General features: G+C 38.7%; 2 protein-coding genes across 2 annotated transcripts; one reads left to right on the top strand and one right to left on the bottom strand.

Moving 5' to 3' along the window:
- Nucleotides 1–6: 6 nt before the first annotated feature.
- On the bottom strand, nucleotides 7–1783 carry ypel5 (yippee-like 5). Its single transcript, XM_023400967.2, has 3 exons — nucleotides 1625–1783; nucleotides 621–792; nucleotides 7–498 (listed from the first exon to the last, which is right to left on the bottom strand). The coding sequence occupies exons 2-3, from the start codon at nucleotides 759–761 to the stop codon at nucleotides 274–276; spliced, it is 366 nt and encodes a 121-aa protein (XP_023256735.1). The 5' UTR covers nucleotides 762–792; nucleotides 1625–1783; the 3' UTR covers nucleotides 7–273.
- Nucleotides 1784–4986: 3203 nt separating this feature from the next.
- Nucleotides 4987–19097, top strand: LOC111651022 (phospholipase B1, membrane-associated-like). Its single transcript, XM_023400986.2, has 43 exons — nucleotides 4987–5209; nucleotides 6167–6222; nucleotides 6339–6402; nucleotides 6570–6633; nucleotides 6735–6769; nucleotides 7495–7561; nucleotides 7680–7728; nucleotides 8432–8497; nucleotides 8586–8651; nucleotides 8737–8792; nucleotides 8906–8978; nucleotides 9078–9185; nucleotides 9331–9384; nucleotides 9765–9833; nucleotides 10070–10156; nucleotides 10242–10302; nucleotides 10402–10460; nucleotides 10901–10974; nucleotides 11066–11109; nucleotides 11601–11709; nucleotides 11818–11869; nucleotides 11981–12061; nucleotides 12616–12681; nucleotides 12812–12912; nucleotides 13008–13089; nucleotides 13225–13329; nucleotides 13424–13519; nucleotides 13631–13702; nucleotides 13820–13897; nucleotides 13979–14039; nucleotides 14132–14190; nucleotides 14850–14917; nucleotides 15010–15053; nucleotides 15207–15306; nucleotides 15399–15450; nucleotides 15619–15699; nucleotides 16571–16636; nucleotides 16783–16877; nucleotides 17171–17252; nucleotides 17337–17441; nucleotides 17574–17669; nucleotides 17805–17879; nucleotides 18021–19097. Exons 1-43 carry the CDS (start codon nucleotides 5146–5148, stop codon nucleotides 18342–18344), a joined length of 3366 nt encoding a protein of 1121 aa, XP_023256754.1. The 5' UTR covers nucleotides 4987–5145; the 3' UTR covers nucleotides 18345–19097.
- The last annotated feature ends 649 nt before the right edge of the window (nucleotides 19098–19746 follow it).

Raw genomic sequence — 19746 nt, 5'->3', positions numbered from 1 at the left:
GGGGGGGGGGTGTACCCTGTGACACATAAATCAGGGAGTATTTTGGGGAAGCCTATTCAGCAAGAACAGATCCAGCAAACCAATCTTCTAATCAGCAGAGGTCTAGAGTCATAGGCCAGAGACAGGGAGGGGGTACGGGGAGTGAAGGCAAAACTTCACTGACCACTAAGTCTGCAGGTGGCAGTACGCAGCACAGAGGCAAAGGGATAAGGGAGAGGGAAAGGAGGACAAAGGAGTGAGCCTTCCCATATCAATTAATCCAACTTTAGGGGCTCATGAGTTGTCTGAGGGGACATGCTCTTCAAAGCCCTCACTCTCCCTAACCAGCGCCCTTTCCAGGATGACACGTCCCTCCTTGTACCGCTGACTGTCCTCAGTAGCAAATTCATAGATCCAACCCAGCTTGCTGTTGCAGTTCTTGCAGCTAACGTCTCTCACCATGTGCCTGCCGGTAAGCATCACTCTGTCCTGAACCTCGCTGTACTGCAGGTTCACCACCTGTAGGGTGAGAAACAAGCATGCACACAGGTTTTCAAGCAGGGAATGATTTACTGAATTTGTGTATCCTGTCTGATTTAGGAGTACATAATCCTCCTTGATTTCATGGCTTTTAACTGTACCTTATTGAAGAGGAACGCTCTGCCCGTGGCTCCTGTGAAACGTGTTGAGATAAGCTCAGACCGATTAGTCAGGATGGTGTCACAGTTGGCACAGGAGAAGAGGCGTGTTCCACCAATGTGGTCCAAGAAGATACGTCCCATTGTTTAATCTCTGGGAGTGACTCAACTACAGCTAATGTAGGAGAAAACAAGCAGGAGAAAACTATTCATTGCTGGAAAGTGAACTAAAAACAGAACTTGAATATAAACTGCATATAGGCAATGGACAACAGAAAACCCTAGAGTTGAATGACAATGTTGTAAATCAATGTGCAGAACTGTGTCATGGTGACTTTCACTACAAGCTAAATATGTTTCAGTTGAACTCAACTTCAGTCACTTATAGACTCTATTCTTTAAGATGACATGAAGAAACAGTCCTGTCTTTCTGTCGAACCTGGTGCAGGTTGACTTCTGAGCTCTGTTCCTCTCTTGCAATTGACTTCTTTGATATGTGAATTTGCCGAGCAGTACAATGTGCACAATACAGAAACATCGTAACTTTAAAGTTTAGAGTCTCAAAAAACAAACATTGTGTGCTCAAATAGGTATTTACTGTCTTGTATTTTGAGGTATTCTTGTTTCCTGCCGCTGCCACAGTAGCTTTGACTTCAACAAGTACTTTTTGTTCCTGACTGATTTGTCATGAGTAGCCTACTGTTGACTGTAGGTGGCAGCTTTGAATAGTGCTGAAAATAAAAAGCCTTTATGACGAATACTGACGAATACACTCTATTTGAAACAATAACACTTTCGACTGAGTGGTAACATGAGACACAATGGCTGGTTTTCATTGCGGTTCAGGATAATTTGGCTGTGTGGCGTCGCACTGACTTATCTAGAAGAAAAAGGAAGCTAACGTCAGGTTAGCCGTTCAGCTAACAGCCATAATATTAACGGGCTAGGACCAAGAGAACAACAACAAAACGGATACTTCTGCTTAGCTCCAAATGACGGCTTCCTACCGTTTCTGATTAGTTCAAGTGGCACAAAATGTCCACACCAGCGACGATGTCACCGATATTTGACGTATATTTTAGACGAACATCTGTTGTTTGTACCGTCGTCGTCGTCGTGGCTTTGTTGTTCTTTTTCAGCTGTTCCTGTCTGAGCTGTGCTCCCAGAGAGTATCAACATCCGGTTATGACGGCTTGTCTGTGCTCCACCAGGTGTCAGCAGAGCCGAGCAGAACCTCCACATGGACGAGAATGGCTTCAAATACAAAAACTGTATGTAAAAAGTTCAAATACACTATGGAGGTAGATTTGTCTCAATATTTTTTGTGTGAACAGATTGATAATCCGTGTGTAAATGTGTGATCTATAAACATATACACCTTCCACAAATAAAAATAAAATACATTTCTAAACTCACAAAAATGTCTTGCTAATACATAACGGATCTGCATATACACAAACAAAATTCCACTTTAGCTATTAAACCGGCACACGTTGCCATGGCGACAGTACACATTTTTTGAATCAATTGAAGCAGGGTACTGAAGATAAATTGTAAGCAGACCACATTTTATACCCATCCAACCTGTAGAGAGACAACTGGTGTAATTTCTTCACCATTGAGTTGACTATGATAATCATTCAGTCCATTTGACGTTTTACGCCATACAACGTCACTGGAACAGCCAACTCACATTGATAAGGAATATGTCATAATGCACAATACTAACAAAGTTTAAGGTTACAAGGTTAATTTATTTATCATTTGACACAGGGTTGTACAACAAGATGAGACTCCTCCATAAAAATAGTTTTTTTTATGACATCTTATTTATTAATTAATTTACTGTTTGGACTGGTGAGTAGCATAAAGGGAACTACCACATACGTTATAGTAAATATCCAGTCTGAGATTACATAAATAAGTAGTAACGAACACAATCACAGCCGTGTTATATTCAGTACATCACTCCATCATTCCCTCCCTCACGACTTCGAGTGTGATATTGCTTTTATACAACAGTTCTATGAGCGCCGTAGTTGTTAAATAAGCAACAAGAGATTATGATTTGTTTGTTTATTTCATCTTTTATTCGAGAACTAAGCAATACATAAACATTTTTCCTGACCTACACAGTGCACACTAGCTTGCTATTTTATCTACACGTTACCTCAGGAGTGCGCCGAAGTATCCAGGGTTCTTCTCTTCATTCTCTTCTGACGACTATACGTCATTTAATTCAAATGTTATTTCTGGAAATATATTATTCTTTGCTAAGTTTGTTGCAATCTAAGATAGATAACGACAGTTAATGTAACGCTGATTAATGGTTAGATAGAAGCCCTGTGCAGCGGAGTGATACATGTAGTTAAAAGTCCCAGTGCTGTTGTACTCTATATCAGCACTCATGAAATGCCTCTCGTCCAATCAAATTACTTGGTCAGAACCAACTGTTGTATATTTTTTACATTTTGTTATTTTGCAGTTTTATGTTGAAATCGTTTAATTCATTCATCAACGTGCAATGCCAGTAAGCTTGCTAATGCTAATGCTAGCTGCCGGGGGAGGCGACTAGCTTGCCGCCAATAGACTATGCGCCAAGCCAGCAAACTAGCTACCCGGGAAAGCGGCTAGCTTGGCGTCTGTGTATTTGCATGTGGTGTGAGTTTTTGAAGCCTATGTGTTGTCACATCGATGAAGATGTTTTCTGTATTTCAGCGTGTATGTGTCTTTGCATGTGTTTTCTTAAGTTGACATGGTTGCTGAATGCCATTTGGCTGCTTCTTTTTCAGGGTCCTGGTGATGTGCATGTTGACTCTGTCACGCCTTCATGGCTTATTGGGACACATGAATGTAACAAAGCCATAATCGTTGAGATGATGATGGAAGGAATGACGTGCAATCCTGTGATACATCCAGGTACACACACAGACATTTGCCAATCTACCAAATAAACCGACATTGAAATAATGGACAAAACAGAAATACTATAGCAGTCCTAGATATAGAATATATAGAATATATATATGTAGAATATATAGACAAATAAAAGGAAAAACCAAATTACCCTTAAGTTAATAATGTGCTGGGTCACCAGAACATTTTGATGGATGATGCAATGCATCAAAACGTTATAAACCATTAAAAAAACACATCAATGAAATCTGATAACTCAACACAACATCCAGATAACTTTTACTCTCTTGATTCCAAGGGTCAGGCTATCTGCAAAGCCAATCTAAGGACAAACTCATAAAGTATTTAGCAGTCTAATCATATCTCATCACATCTCCAAAACTGATCCTGTTTTACTAGATTGCTGGTTGTTAACATACTATTATGTAACCTTGGAGAAATATATGAAACACTCCCAAGTGAAAGTTGGCAGTTACATTCATCATCACAGGTCAGGAAGTGTCCTCTGAATGTTCTTTCACTGAAAAACTAGCACAACTTTAAATTAGAAAGAAACACAAATGAAATTGTATGGTTACATGGACTTTTAAGTCAATGCATAGTTGTGTGTTGTTATTACTACCTGATTAAGAGGCAGAATATTTATGGTTGTTTGAGCTTTTACACCCAAATGAGTTTTATTATGAAACAGAAATGTACTCATTTCCCTGGAAAATCACTGTGGTTACTATCACTGTGTCCACAAACTCAGATATATACTCATAAACAAAGCCCTACTACTTGAAATGATGGAGCAACATCTTCAAAATATGTCAAAACTTGCAGTTTTATCCCTTTTATTTGAATACTTAGGTGATATTTATATGGGCAAAATACAATTTTGTTTGATTTACAGTGTTTTGACACCAAATGATACAGTAGATAAACTGAAAACAGAAAATCTAGAGAATTTATGTCTCATTTGGATTGAATCAGTCGGTGTTAAAACTAAGATGCTAATTACTGATATACAATGACATTCTAGTGTATGTTTATATCTTGGATATTATTGTGTGTTAATTTCTGACTCAATATTGTCAGAATGCATAAACCAAAATATGAATTATAAAGAAGGTGTTTCTGTCTCTTTCACCCATTAAATGTATGATGTCAGGGTTTATGGATGATTCATAAATATCATGGTCCTGGCTAGAAGTGTGACCTAACATTTCACTGACCCTCCATTATGTGCCCACTTGGTCTGTTACAAAACATGAAGATATTCTTTAGATTTACTGGATAAACTGTAGGTGACCCAGGTGTGACTAGTTGTTTGGTTGATTGTTATCCAGATAAACTGATACAAGGAAGATATGACTGAGAATAAAACAGTGGCTGAAAAAAAATAGCGGGAATGACGATTTTTCTTTTTGCATGAAAGGTGGTTTTCCTCTTCCTTCTTTTTTTTTTCCTTTTTAACTTTGCCCTCTTTTCCCTCTCCACCCCCTTTACAGGTACAGTGCTGTCAGTGAGAGCTGACACTCATTCTTTCTCTGAGGCTGAAGGAAAAAAAAGAAGAGGGCATTACACACAAACCCCTCAGTGTGGAAGGCACTCAGTATCTCACCACATCATGACGACTAGATCTGCACTCCTGTTTCTGGCGGCCCTTGTTGGATCCTGTGCTCCATTCACAGGTAAAGTACAGGCCATAATGATATATTCACTATTAGTTTGACAGATTTAAGTACTTCCAATGCAAAGCTGCTCTGCTTCTTTGAAGGTTTGTCATGGTCATGTTCTCATGTTGGTTACTGCATGTTGCACCTAATTTAGCACTTGTGAGCCTTTTACCAAAATGTGGATGAGAATAGTTTACACTCTCATCTACACAGTGCCTGCTGCTTAAGTTTGAACTTTCTCATGCATTATGTGATGTAAAGGTAACACTTTAAGGCCCTCAGCATTTATAATAGCATTTATAAGCAGTATACTGATATTTCATAAATGGTTCATAACATATTATAATGTAGTTGAATATAGCTTTAATACATTTATAAATGTTGATTAATGCCCAGTATTTGTCACCAATTGACAAATATACTAACAAACACTTATATCTGCTTACAACGACATTATAAAGTGTTATTAATCATTCATGTTTGATGTTTATGTACTGCTTATAAATGCTAAATAGGGACTATAATTAAGTAATGTGGGTTTTTGAAAGAAAGTTTACAATGGGTCTGTTAGTTACATAGTTAGTTAGATATAAAGCACCACTGTGGTCAAAGGACTTTGGGCTGCAAATGCAAAAAGAGTAAACTACAACGAAAGTTTATGACACCACAGTTTATTACACAGCTCTATGCGGCAAGCGGTGACTGAAAGTGAAATCAGTGAATTCTTCATGAATCAGTTACCGTTTAACAAAACAAAAGAATGAGCCGTTATACCGAATTCTATTCACCAAATTACCAGTTTAGGGGGAAAATGTTATAGTTTTACTGGATTTTTAGCTGCATACTTTGGTTTTTACACTTGATTAACTGGTTTTTACCATTAATTTTTACTTTAGTTTTCAACTCAATATCTCTCCTGTGAGTTCATTTTGGTACTGAGTACAGTATTTTTGTTTCTCATGTCACATTTAGACACTGTCAACACTGGTGTAAGAGAATATGAACCCTCAACAGAAATATCAGACAAGGTACTGTACTGTCAGTTAATATGCTTTAGTGTTCATTTAAATTAGATTATGTACCAGTCATTTGCTCTGTATAGACACTGTGATAATGAGTCTGAGGAATTGTATTTCTGTTACAGACAGAAAGTTACATGCCAATACTTTGCTCACCAGCACCTGGCCCCTGGTCTCCATCCTCTTCAGGTAGGCAGTTTCTCCTGATCTCTTCCAATTTGAGTTATTTCTGTGAATACACATAAACATCAGGCCTCTTATTTACTCGAATTCAAGCCCATTTCTCTAAAATACATTGTCCAGTGTTGTATCATAACTTTGCCGACCATTGAATTCCCTTGTTTTCTCACCATCAGTTGATACTCTCAGACCTGCTGATATCTCAGCTGTTTACATTCTGGGAATGCCGTTCTCACACAGGTAATCACTGGAAGTGACATATCCAGTGTTTTCCAGAGCTGGAGTTTTAAATCTTTACAAAACTTAACAGTATATAACAACATGTGTGTCTTAATCATTAGGGATGAAGCATCCAGAGTGGCCAGTAGTCTGACTGGTAAGTCTATAAATTCACGAACTGCACTTTCCCACCACTGAGTATTTCTACCATCAAGTGGGAAAACAAAAGTGTGTAATCGTCTAGACTACCAAGGTGACTTAATGAAGTCTTCTACTTTTTTTGCCCACTTTTGCATTCACTATTTGCAGTCACAAAGTAATTGAGGGATTCTTGATTTGCCATCGTCTTATCACATTGTTGCATTGTTAGAAAAGATAGTTATTGTGAATCCACCTTTATCTTCAGTTGAAAAAGTCTCATGCTATTTAAGATGATTCTTAGAAAACAGACATAATCAGCACTTTTGCTGAATTTTTTTTTTTTTTTTCTTATGTTGAATGTTCTAGTTACATTCTCAGGCCCAGTCCTGTTCACTGATTTTGTTTTAGTTAAGCACAATAATCTGGCTCTGTCACTTATTAACTCGAGCAGATTTCAGTCAGAAGTCAAGACCATGGCTCAGGAAATACCAGATACAAAGCACACTTTGACGAATAACTCCTGAGAACAATAATCTTATAGTTTAGTTGTGTTTATCTCTAAGGATAAGACAGTGGGCCATAAACAGAGGTTGTTGACCCTCATTTCCAAAGAAATTAAGCAAATTCTTTTTTTTTCCACAGCAGCAATTAACACATCACGTACACAATTTACTGTCTGATTAAACATACTGTAAAATTACTAATGTCTTTATTGGAATTGTGTCTGTGTGTCTGTAATAGAGTTGCTGTCCATGTTTAATCCTGACATGATCACTCAACATGTGGATCAGACCTCAGCGCAGCCAAAGTAACACACACACACACACACACACACACACGACACACACGGACACACACGGACACACATGCATAAATGCCATTTAATTAGATTGCTGCACTTTGTAATATGAGTGTTTGTGTTGCAGGAGTTTATTGGAGGAAGCTGAGGAACTGTCTCTTTCCTTGTCACATCAGGTGAGCACATAAAACAATATTTTATGTATTTTAAACATTTTATTATATCAGTGTAGACAATTCAACCCTGAGTGAGTTTATCTTTACAGCTCTGTCAATGTTTTGGAGGACAAGTGGGTACAACATGTATTTCCTCAATTTGAGATAAATGCAAAACAAGACTCCAAGAAGTCACTGCTCTGGCTCAAAAAATAGTCCCCCAAATAAACCCGTAAAACCTCAACTTGTGAATTTTACATGTTAGTTTTTATACATGTTAAACAAGGAAGATATAACATGTTGATTGGTGAGCTTTAGTGGTTCTGGTGGGCAGAACCTTTTACCTGTGGACAGAGCCAGGCCAGCTGTTTCCCCCTGCTCCAGTATGTTAAGCTAACCGTCTCCTGGCTGTAGCGTCATATTTAATGGCCATATACTGTACTTAATAGTGGTAGCAATCTTCTTATCTACCTAACTATCAGCAAGAACCCAAATAAATTATTTTCCAAAAATGTCAAACTGTTCCTTTATCACCTTTTAAACTAATTTCATTTCATGGCAGTGACTGGAAAACCATAATCTAGTAATTGTTATACACTGTATCTTCTCTAACAGTTTCTAGTTTTAGATAATCTTAACTAACAGTCCACATAGCTTTTCCTCAGCCATTACCCACATCTCACATCTTTCACATACCTTACATATCCATCATCTATTCTTGAAGGTCTCAGACTGGAAGTTCGTGCTGCTGTTTGTCCCGGCAGACTCCATGTGTGCCTGCTCACCACATGTAAGATTCTTCGTTTCATACAAAGTCGTCTAATTACATATTTCTGTAAACGATGATAAGAGCGTGTAACTTTCTCTTTGTGCTTCAGGTTGCTGCAGATGTTGAAGCTGTTGTGCAGGATGTGGAAGCAGTTCTGCAGATATTGCAAAAAAGGGTACGGTACTTTTTGTTGATTAGAATTTTGCCATGAACAAATTTAAAACGGAAAACAACCTAAAATGCTTGGTGTACGTTTACAGTTGCGTCGGGCTTTAGTTCATGTCGCAGTATGGAGCACATATCTTCAGCAGAACAAGTGAGTGTTTTAATTTTTTTTGTATGTATGTACATGTATCTATCTTGTAGTGTTATGATCCTGCTGATTGTAAAAGGCATGTTACAGTGATGTGCTTTCCTTTTATTTTCTAGCATGTGTGAGTGCATGAGAGATGAAAGTATAAACCAATGCCTACATAAAGCAACTCTGCTAAAAACACTGCAGGTAAAAAAAAAAAAAAAAAAAAATCATGTTCTCATGTTCATCTGAACCATATTTGGCTGCTTACATTACATTACATTTATCCATTTGTCGTGTCTTCAGGACTCTCTAAGTCATGTCTTGGAAAATCCGAGGTGGCACAGCAAAAGTGCAGACTTCACCGCCATGCTCCAGCCTGCCCCAGTTATCCTTGAACCCAACTCAGACTCTGTGAGTAAAGAAAAGCTACTGCAAGATGCCAGTTATACAACAATAAAGCGACAAACAACTGTAAGATATACAGCCTTCCTTCCAGTAACAATGCGTGAAAGACCCTTAAATGGCTAATGTGTAACTAGCGTGTTCTTCTTTGTAGGATAACGCACAGTCTGAATTAAACCAACTTGCTGTTCAGCTGTGGACAAACATGGTAAGTTTTTAGAAATCGACGTCATGAATTAAATGTGCAGTGTTTGAATGCTGAAAACCTTCAGCATTGATCTATATTATGCTGTTCTGACACTGAACTTGTGTCCGAGTTGTAAAATGAGACAACAGGGATGAGTCACCATGATCCCTCAAAATAAAAACTGAGATGGAACAGTGATTACAGTGAACGTTTGCTGCTCTGACAAGAGATTAGATAAGAGATGTAAAGATTATCTTGATGGCTTTCTCCAGAATTGTTCGTGTTTACGAACTGAAGACTTGTGTAATCAGTACTGTTAGACACAGTGTGATTATTGGCTGTGCAGAATGGCCCCACGTGAACCCTCAAATCTTAACCAATGATCGCTTTTCCTTCTCCAGCTTCAACCAATGACAGGTCAGACAGAGGTCATGGACAACGATGTCATTGCTATTCCTTGCCCTACCCAGGTGAGGAATGCCGTCACATAACAGTCTCTTCAAAGTCACAACAGTACAATGAGTTGTGTTCTAGCTTTGATGCAAAAATGTCACAAAGAGAAAAGAACTAAATGTTTTGCAGCAAAGCTCAGCTATCAACACCAGACTCTCCAAATAACAAAGCAGACTTTAAATATAAGATTTAAATCTGAAACTTATACTATGGTTAATACTGTGACTCGTTTCTTTTTCCACTCTTATCTCAGGAACGACCTTTACTGCGGACACGGAGAAATTCTCCCACTGACAGAGAAAAGACAGTTCACAGCAAAGCCTCTACACTCACAGATCCTGTAAGTCTTTCAGCTCAGCTTCAGCACCACAGTAGCATGACAGCACATACAGTAAAACTTATTGAAGAGTACTGTCTGTTGTCAGGTTATGGGCACTGAGATACCTTGCGCAGACCGCAGTCCATCTCCCACTACACCAGCATCTGGTAAAAAAAACAATATTCTTTTGGCTCTTCTTCAGTTTCCTGCTCATATATATTTTTGGAAATGTATTGTCATCTGCTTTATTCTCTTTCCTGTGTAAGTTCATGAACTCAGACCTGGAGACATCAAGGTTGTGGCAGCAGTAGGCGACTCTCTGACAGTGAGTATCTCTATTCTCCTACTTTCTTAGCTACTAACAAGACTACTTTTTCTTTCTTAAGATTTATACCTGCACTACTTTGGAAAAAGTCAAACTTATCTCAGTAAAAAAGCATATATCATGGATGTCTTGCCACTTTTACATGTCTGTGCCCATCATCTCAGAACTCTCCATGACTGCAGGAAATTTGCAGTTAAAAGCAGCATTTGGCATTAATTTAATACACTGAATAAACTATGTAATGATTAATAATTAACACATTTATACTAATTTTACAAATGTGCCCAAATGGTAACTGAATTCTGACTTTAATACTGAGAGATGATTTGTGGCTGTTTACACACACAGGCTTGCAGCACCCAAAATATACACTTCTGATTTGATAAATATTTCCTCTGGTTCACATGTTCTTAGTATCATCAAACTGATGTTTTCTGCAGGCAGCCAATGGTGTGGGTGCAAAGTCAGACAACCTCCTGTTAGTGATTAATGAGTACAGAGGACTGTCATGGAGGTAAGTTTGTTCAGATTTTGATGTGGAAGAGTTAATTTGGTGATTCTGAGAGCTGCATGTAAAACTAACAGGCTGTTTCTGCCATTTACAGCATTGGTGGTGATGCAAACATTACCACTGTAACCACTCTGCCAAGTATGTTTGACTTTTATGTTATTTTATCAAATCAAATTACAAAAGCACAAAAAGAAAATGCTTACTTGAGATTTCTCTTATGTCCATCATTGGCCAACTGAAGTTACGCTTGATAACATCTATATTACAGTATCTTATCACTAACATTACGGGCCTGACTGTGTGACACACCTGCCTTCAATGCCAGTTTACAATCTCAATCAATTTTGATTATCAATATTAAGTTGCCATCTTTAAAACATTTATCTTACAGTTCTGAGATAAAATTCACAAATCACAAGCTGTAAATAATCACTACAGGAATGCAATAAATCATAGAGTAACATGATATTTTTTTTCACCAAAAAATATGAATTACTGATTAGATGAGGAATAGAATATAATTTACATATGACCATGTCTGTTACATAATATAGAATGTACACAATGTTGTTTATCAATTAAATCTCTGCTTTAGTCTTGCTGACCTTCCCTGTGATTGTGGTTTGCAGACATCCTGAGGGAGTTCAACCCCTCCCTGACCGGCTTCTCACGGGGAATAGGTAACGAGAAATCTCCTCAGGCCTTTCTCAACCAGGCTGTGACAGGAGCTAAGAGTGGGTCAGTCACGTTCTTTACTTACTATTGAGACTCATAAAGCGTTGGAGCAAATAGTCTTAAACCACAACAAAGAATATGCACTGAAAACCTTTCTGTTTCTCTTCTCAGTGATATGGTGCGACAGGTGCGCGTCCTAGTGGACAAAATGAAAAATGATTCGGTAAGGCAGTAAACTACAGTAGAAACACATAAACATGTGCTCTCGTGCAACCTTTGTCTCAGCTCACACATACAACATTAACAGAACATTTACTTCTTATCTTCTTTACAGCGCATTGATTTCCACAATGACTGGAAAGTTATCACCATGTTTATTGGAGGCAACGACATTTGTGACTTCTGCACAGACAGCGTGAGATTTTATACTTTTTTTTCCTATTATTTTTCTCTTATTAATATGTGATTGTTGAACTGTCTTAGATCGCCACAGATGACAAAAATATAGATTTAGGATCTGTTGACATTTCAAACAATGTAGTTCAAGATCTACTTTATCATTTACTTGTCATATTGCTCATTCAAAACATTATAAACTGTTTGTTTTGGGCTGTAAACAACAGCATTTATCATCATTAGCTCATCTGATGATTACTTTCTCAATTAGATGTTTTGGCAATATGTTGTCAGAAAATAGTTACAAATAGCCATGACAATATCCTAAGGCCATATTTATATGTAAATTGGTTGTTTTGATCTATCAACAGTCCAAAAACCTCATCAAAGATGAAAAAAGCAGCAAATCCTGACATTTGAGAAGCAGCAATTATTTAGCATTTTATTACTCAATAGAGTTGCTGATCGATCTTTTTCTCTCACTGAACTAATTGATTAATTGACCGATTGTTCGAACTTTTATTAGTTTCATATTCATGCATGCACAGATTCCATCTCACGTTTTTTCCACAGGCTTTCTTCTCACCCAGGAATGTGATCACGCGTATCCGCCAAGCTCTGGACATACTCCACAGTGAAGTATGTTTTCTTCTATCTGTCTTCTTGCACCTAGCTCACACAAACTTACAACTTCACTGCATGTTAGCAATTTGAAAGTCACAATCCAAAATACAGACAGCCTGTGAACTTAATTTTTCATACCTCCCAGGTTCCCCGTGCCATCGTCAATCTGGTTGAGCTGTTAAACATTGTAACACTGCGTGATCTGCACAGAGATAGCACTCTGGGCTGCCCCACCTGGTTTGTAAGGTTAGTCCCTCTCGGTTGTATGGGACACAAACAGTTTGATCAAAACCAAAAACTGATCAAGTCATCACTTAACAGTTTTGATGTTTGTGTTTCAGTTTAGTTTGCCCCTGCATACTGAAGCCTAAACAGGGATCCTCTGAACTCCAGACGGTCAATGACTTCAACAGAGCTTATCAGGTACAAAAAAATAAAGACTAAATCAGTTCTGTGAGTACAGGGCTCCCATCGTGACACTGTCAACTCAAAATACTTGTCACTGAAAAGTCAGACACACCTGTTTCCACTTCTTTTTTACACTTCCTTTTCTCCCAGCATGCTATGAGAGAGCTAATTGACTCTGGGCGGTATGACACACACGACAACTTCACTGTGGTACTGCAGCCCTTCTTCAGGGAGGTATTCCTTCCCCTGTTAGAGGTAAGAGCTCACGCACTTGAAACATTTAATATTTCCAATTGTGTTTTCGTTTTTTTTTTTAAGTGTCTTCCCTCCTATTCCTTCTTTTTAAAAGGATGGCCGGCCCGATCGCTCGTACTTTTCACCCGACTGTTTTCATCTCAGCCAGAAAGCTCACACTCTCATGGCTCGTGCTCTTTGGAACAACATGGTAGGATTTACTTTATTAGACGACATTTCCTACATTTGTAATTTGGCACATGTGGTTTTTATTTCTGTTATAATGATCCAAAATAGAGCACTGACTTTTACAATCTCTTAGTTAGAGCCAGTGGGCAACAAGACTTTTACGCAAGACTTCACAGCAGGCGTTGATTTGAAGTGTCCCTCTGAGGTAACTTCGCATCCAGCAACATTCTCTGAGTCCAACTTTTATTTAATCAAAAATATACATTACATGATGTTTTAATCATTTTGGTGTACTTGTGTTTTTATTTTATTTCTTTATTAGAGCAACCCATTCTTCAGGACTGCTATCAACAGCAACTACACCTTTCCAGGCCCACTACCCACACCTGCTCCTGTTACTGTAGGTCATGGAATTTCTGCATGATGCCAGGTAATAGACTGTGACTATAAATGCCTAAAATATGTCTCTGTCATTCTTTAGAACTGGGGAAGTGACTTTTCCTGTGTGAACACAGCTCCGTCCAACTCTGTGCCCACTTCAGGTAAGCATTCTAGGTGCTACTCAGGTACAGTAGTACCACAAGTGAAATACACGGATTAGATGTAAAATATGCTCATGTTGATCTTTTGTTAGCTCACAGGATACGGCCAGCAGACATCAAGGTGGTGGCTGCTCTGGGAGACTCTATAACGGTAAGTTTGAACACCAGAATGTGACCAAATAGTCTGATAAAAATATCCTGACTAAAGACACACTGACCAAAAAAGCTCCCCAGAGCTTTCAGTTGCCTCTCAGTCTTCCTCATGATGGTTTTTGAGATTACTGTCTGCAAGGTGAACACATCTTAAAACCCATTTGTGTTCTTTTGCTTTTGCTGTATACTGTTTTACATGTATATTTTTAAAGTACTTTTCTGTTTTGAAAAGTTTATTTGCTAATAGACTAAAAATTAGAGACCAGAAACTGTAGTAACATCCCATTATTATTATCCAATGGTTATTATCTCATAAGTGGTGTCACTGGGACTGTGATAATAATTTCAATGGAGGGTTAGAATAGATGATTTGTGCGAGTAATGAGAATGTAATGAATTTTTTAGACAGTGTTATTGTTATATCTTTTTATGCTGTAGGCATCATTTTCTACACATCATTTCTGCAAAAGCCAGCTTGTCACATTTTGTATCTTTGTGATCTCCACCAGAGCCAGGATCCACTTGTGGATCAATGGTGTTACGTTAAATTAATAAGCAGAAAGAACATTATCAATTTAATGAGTCAGGGAGAGAAACAGAGGAAAATGTGTCTGGAAATTTCTGAATAATATAACCACCTTTTTTTCCTGCATGCAGGCTGGGTTTGGTGCGAAGGCAAAGAATCTGCTGCAGCTAAGAACCGAGTACAGAGGCGTGTCATGGAGGTGAGAGACTGCACGCAAAGTTTATACACAACAAGTGCATATTCAATGCATTGTAAACATTTCATTCATTGCTTGTTTTTTTCATTAAACAGCATTGGAGGAGACAAAAAACTCGAGACTGTCACAACATTACCCAGTAAGCCTCTTCTGTTTCTATTGTGCCCTTCTTGAAGTGTAGTGCAGATTAGCTCCACTAGATGTCAGAGTTGGACTGTAACAAATTCCAAACAAATTTCCTTTCTTGTGCAGTAATATCCCTTCTTCTTCTTTTTTTTTCTTTTTACATCAGATATCCTTAAGAAGTTCAATCCTAAAATCAAAGGAGTGTCAAAGGGACAAGGGAAAAGGCAGACTGGCTTAAACATGGCTGTATCAGGGGCTAAAATATCGTGAGTTGTAAAATTTCTTGATCTGTTTTCATGATCAAATCGTTCGCTTTCAGATATTTTGTGCACTCATGAATTCCTCTAATTTTCTACAGAGGAATCCCAGGGCAGGTCCGACATCTGATTGATACCATTAAGAATGACTCTGTGAGTTTAGGAGATCATATATTAACAGATTCAAACACATTTCCACTAATTTCATGACCACAAATGATGTTAAAATAATGTACATGATAAACAAAAAATTTTAATCTTTGTTCCATCTATTTGTGTCCGTCTCTTTGATTCTCTGTGCATCCATTTAATGGAAAACAGTCAGTGGATTTCGAGAATGACTGGAAGCTGGTGACCCTCTTCATTGGAGGCAATGACCTGTGTCAGTACTGCAACGACCGGGTGAGCTGCTTTAAGAGGCCGTCACAGGAAATACAGGATGATCCAACGGATGAAGGACATTTTCAAAGCACTCGCTTTAAGTAAATCTCCTACCATGGGACGGTGGTTAAACATCCTGCAGTGGTTGTGCGATGCCCCGTGTTGTGTAGAGCTGTCTCATGATATCACTCTCCAAATGGGACTAAGCACTGGAGCAGAATAATCAAGCTTTGTGAGCAGCCCTCCCCTAATTGTTTTATTGTGTCAGAGTGAGATGAGAGCAGACATGGTTTCTTTTCAATGAGCACATTCACTGTCACTTTGCCCCTCCAACACAAAACACACACCCCTCCTCTATCTGAGCCTCTGTCTGCATTAAACAAGCACACGGGGCACAGTGACAGGCCTTGTTCTCTAAGAGGCATAAACAACACAGAAGTCAACCCAGACTCTCTTCATCCTGTCTCTGTCTCACTCCTTCCGTCTCTCTTTCTTTCTTTCTCCTTTCTTATTTTGCCTCCAAACCTCTCCCCCCGCCTTCCTCTTCTTTTTTTTTTGCTCTCTCTCTCCATTACTCACTCCACTCTTTTAATGTTTTGTGCTTTGAAGCAGAATATCAAAGCCCAGCATCAATTTAAGATGAGCCCCTGAGACTGTGATAGTGACAGCTTAGGGTTAGTTGTTGCGTGCACACTCATACATGTTGCATGACGTTGGCTTTTTTGGATGAAATGGGCTTTTTAGATACAAACCTGGCAAGTTTCCCCCAAATGTGCCTTAATTATTCTGCTTTTTACTGGCCACAACAAAAAGGCGTAAGTGGGCTTATGTGTACATGTGCTCACTATGAATTAATAAATAGCCTTGTACATTGTGTGTTCCAAAACTGCAGGCCTCTTTGTCACCTCAGAACTACAGCTATCATATGATGACAAGCCTGGACATGTTGTACAAAGAGGTAAAGAGCTGTTATCTTCTAAAAAATGGAAGCTTTAAAATATTTTCAGAGATCCTGCACTGAAAACGCAGGTTCACTTTTCATTGATGCCTAAAAGGATCAATTCTGAATTCTGAATTCTTTGAAACTCTTTCTTTTGGCCACAGGTTCCCAGGACAATAGTTAACGTCTTGGAGATCCTGGAGATTGAAGGTCTTCGCAGGATCAAGAGGGATAGTCTAGGGTGCAGTGTGTTACAAAAGTACGCTCATTGATCCACTCATGCCAAATCAATTCTACGTGAACCGAGACCACTGAGTCCGGGGGGGGGGGGTTGGTCTCTTGAGTCATCAGCACTTGTCTTAATATTGATTTTATACCTTGTGTATCTGCAAAGAAATATATAACATTTTGCTATTTAATAAAGGACTAGCTCATCCAAAAATTGTGTACTATGCAGTAGGTTGCGTTGTGCAGCAAGCAGTGATGATTCAACATTCATCAAAGCATTTTATTTTCAAAAATCAGCTGTTACTTTTCACCTTTGATCCTCAGGTATGTCTGCCCATGCTTCTTGTTGCCCGGAGAGGATTCCCCAGAGCTGGCTGAAGTGAAACGGATCAATCGAGAACTACAGGTTAATTGACTAGAACAGGGAGTGTTGAGACAGGATTGTTACATTAGCTGTAATAACAACAGCATGTTGTGGTCTTTCTTTCAGATTGAGACAGAAAATCTGGTGTACGGAGGCCGCTATGACGGCAGAGAGGACTTTGCAGTGGTTGCACAGCCCTTTTTTCAGAACTCTATCGTTCCTTTGAATGCTGTAAGTTATCTCCCACCCCGAACACCCCCCTCCACCCTCCACATATACTGTCGGAAAACATATACTGTAGCTCAGTAACAAGCCCTTCCCCTCAGTGTACAGACACTGATGCTGTATTGTTTTCTTCTCCAGGATGGCAGACCTGATACTACTTACTTCTCTGAAGACTGTTTCCACTTCAGTGAGCGTGGACATGCTGACATGGCTATAGCTCTGTGGAATAACATGGTGAGCCTGGCAAGGCGGGATGGTGAAAGGCTAATTGAGCTGGACAGTGGAAGGTTTTTGGATGGTCTAAATTACCACGTCTCACTGCAGTTTGGTCATGAACTGAGGAAAGATGTATTTCTGTTTTATCTCTAGTTGGAGCCAGTGGGTAAAAAACAGACGTACAACAATTTCACAAACGCCAGAAATAACATCAAATGCCCCACTGAGGTAAGAAAGCTGCCGCACAAAAACCCCCCACATGCTGCTGCTGACCCAGTTGTGATTTTGTCTGTACAATTTGTGCATAATAACATGGTCCATGCAAGTGAATTTGACTTAGTCTATGGCCTTCTTAATGTTATGTTCCAGGAGCATCCATACATCTTCACAAAGGCGAACAGCCTGCCCAGTTCGACCACCACTACAGCACCCAAAACCGACAGCACCACCTTTCCTCTCACCTCCACCACCTCCACCACCACCACCCCCACCCCAGCACCCACAACGCACAGCACAGCCCTGCCTCTCACTTCTGATTGCTTGGACAGTGTGCCAGTATGGCTCGCTGCTGTGCTGGCAGTTATTGGTCTTCTCATTGGCTGGAGTGTCACCTGGCTCCTCCTTTCCTGCAGAGCCAAGAGAAGCAAGAGGAAAATGACGGCTGCAGTGGAGATGAAGGGCACTGTGTTTTAAAGTGCTACTTACTGTATTTTTGTGCTGAACTCTTTGAGGGAAAAAAAATACAAAACAATGTTTAAAGTGATTGTAGAAAGCACATTGTTTGTGGTGATAAGGCAGTTTTTCATGACATCTGCTCTGTCTAGAGAAGATAATTATTTTCCTAGAACCACAGAAAATGTGAGTGGATGCAGAAATGGAAAAGGTACACTGGTCTTAAGTAAAGCAGTAAATAAGATAACCTAGTGAAGTCTTGGATTTAAACCTTACAGAAGTCAAAGGGTGGAAAAAAATTATTGTAATTGTGTTCAAGTATTTAGTACTCATGAAGGATGGTTCCCTTCACATTTTTATATCACTGTTGCATCAACCAGGAAGGTGCATTTAAATGTTGTAGCTGGTCTAACAACTGACTTAATGAAAAATGACAATCTACAACCAATATAAATCAACCACAGGAAGTTTTCTGCTGTTGTATGTTTAATGTTAATACTGTGAAAATGTATGTAATGTGAAATGGAGTCACACACAATACTCGACTCAAATTTTTGAGTACTTGAATGAAATGTACTTAGTTACTCTTTCTTGATGTAACAACAGTACACTTGTTGTGGGTGTGTTGTCATTATATGCAATGATAAACTTTGATAGAAAAGACAATATAATTAAACATTCTTGAAATTTTTTTTAAATAACCTTGTCACCTGTGATTGTAGCTTTGTTTATTTTTGTAATTTACAATAAATAATTTGCAATAATTCATATAAACTATTATCTGGTGTGACTGCTCAAGTGACATCTGCAAAATCAGACGTCAACCAGTAATGGGCTGATGATGCAGCCTGCCTGTTCAGGGAAAGCATCACCATTACAACTTAATGGTATTTATTTTAGATACACGTGAAATGTAGAATGTCACCACATCATAAATAACCCAAACCGTGCATGCATAAGTTACTTTTGGAGCATAGCACTCATCAGCCAGCATTTATTAGCTTTATCAGTGATATAGCCTACTGATAAAACATAAAAGGTTATTTTATGACCTCCTTACAATGATAAAAGCCACCGACTGCTTCTGATAATAGTCATCAACACACAGTAGTGGAAAGTGCATTTTCTGCTATTTTCACTTTCACTATAACTTTATAAAACACAATGCACTGGTACAGATTAAACATAGAATCTAATACAACTATTTATAATGCCTATAATATTCAGGTTTTCTTTTTTTTTTTATAGCACTGAGGTCACAGTGATGATGTTTTAGTGAACTGCATTATATTAAGAAGTGTTTCTAATATTATCCAGTAAGCACATACTTGAATTTATACACATCCAACAGTGTGTGCAAAATCATTGTAAACTTTGTAAAGGTAGAATTTATGGCAGGCCTGTTTCAGTTTGAAATGCAACA

This window comes from Seriola lalandi, unplaced genomic scaffold (assembly GCF_002814215.2).
Source record: "Seriola lalandi dorsalis isolate HSWRI2012SDOR001 ecotype SW California unplaced genomic scaffold, Sedor1 jcf7180002053102, whole genome shotgun sequence".
Lineage (NCBI taxonomy): Eukaryota > Metazoa > Chordata > Actinopteri > Carangiformes > Carangidae > Seriola > Seriola lalandi.
This window is presented reverse-complemented; position numbering and strand designations above follow the sequence as displayed.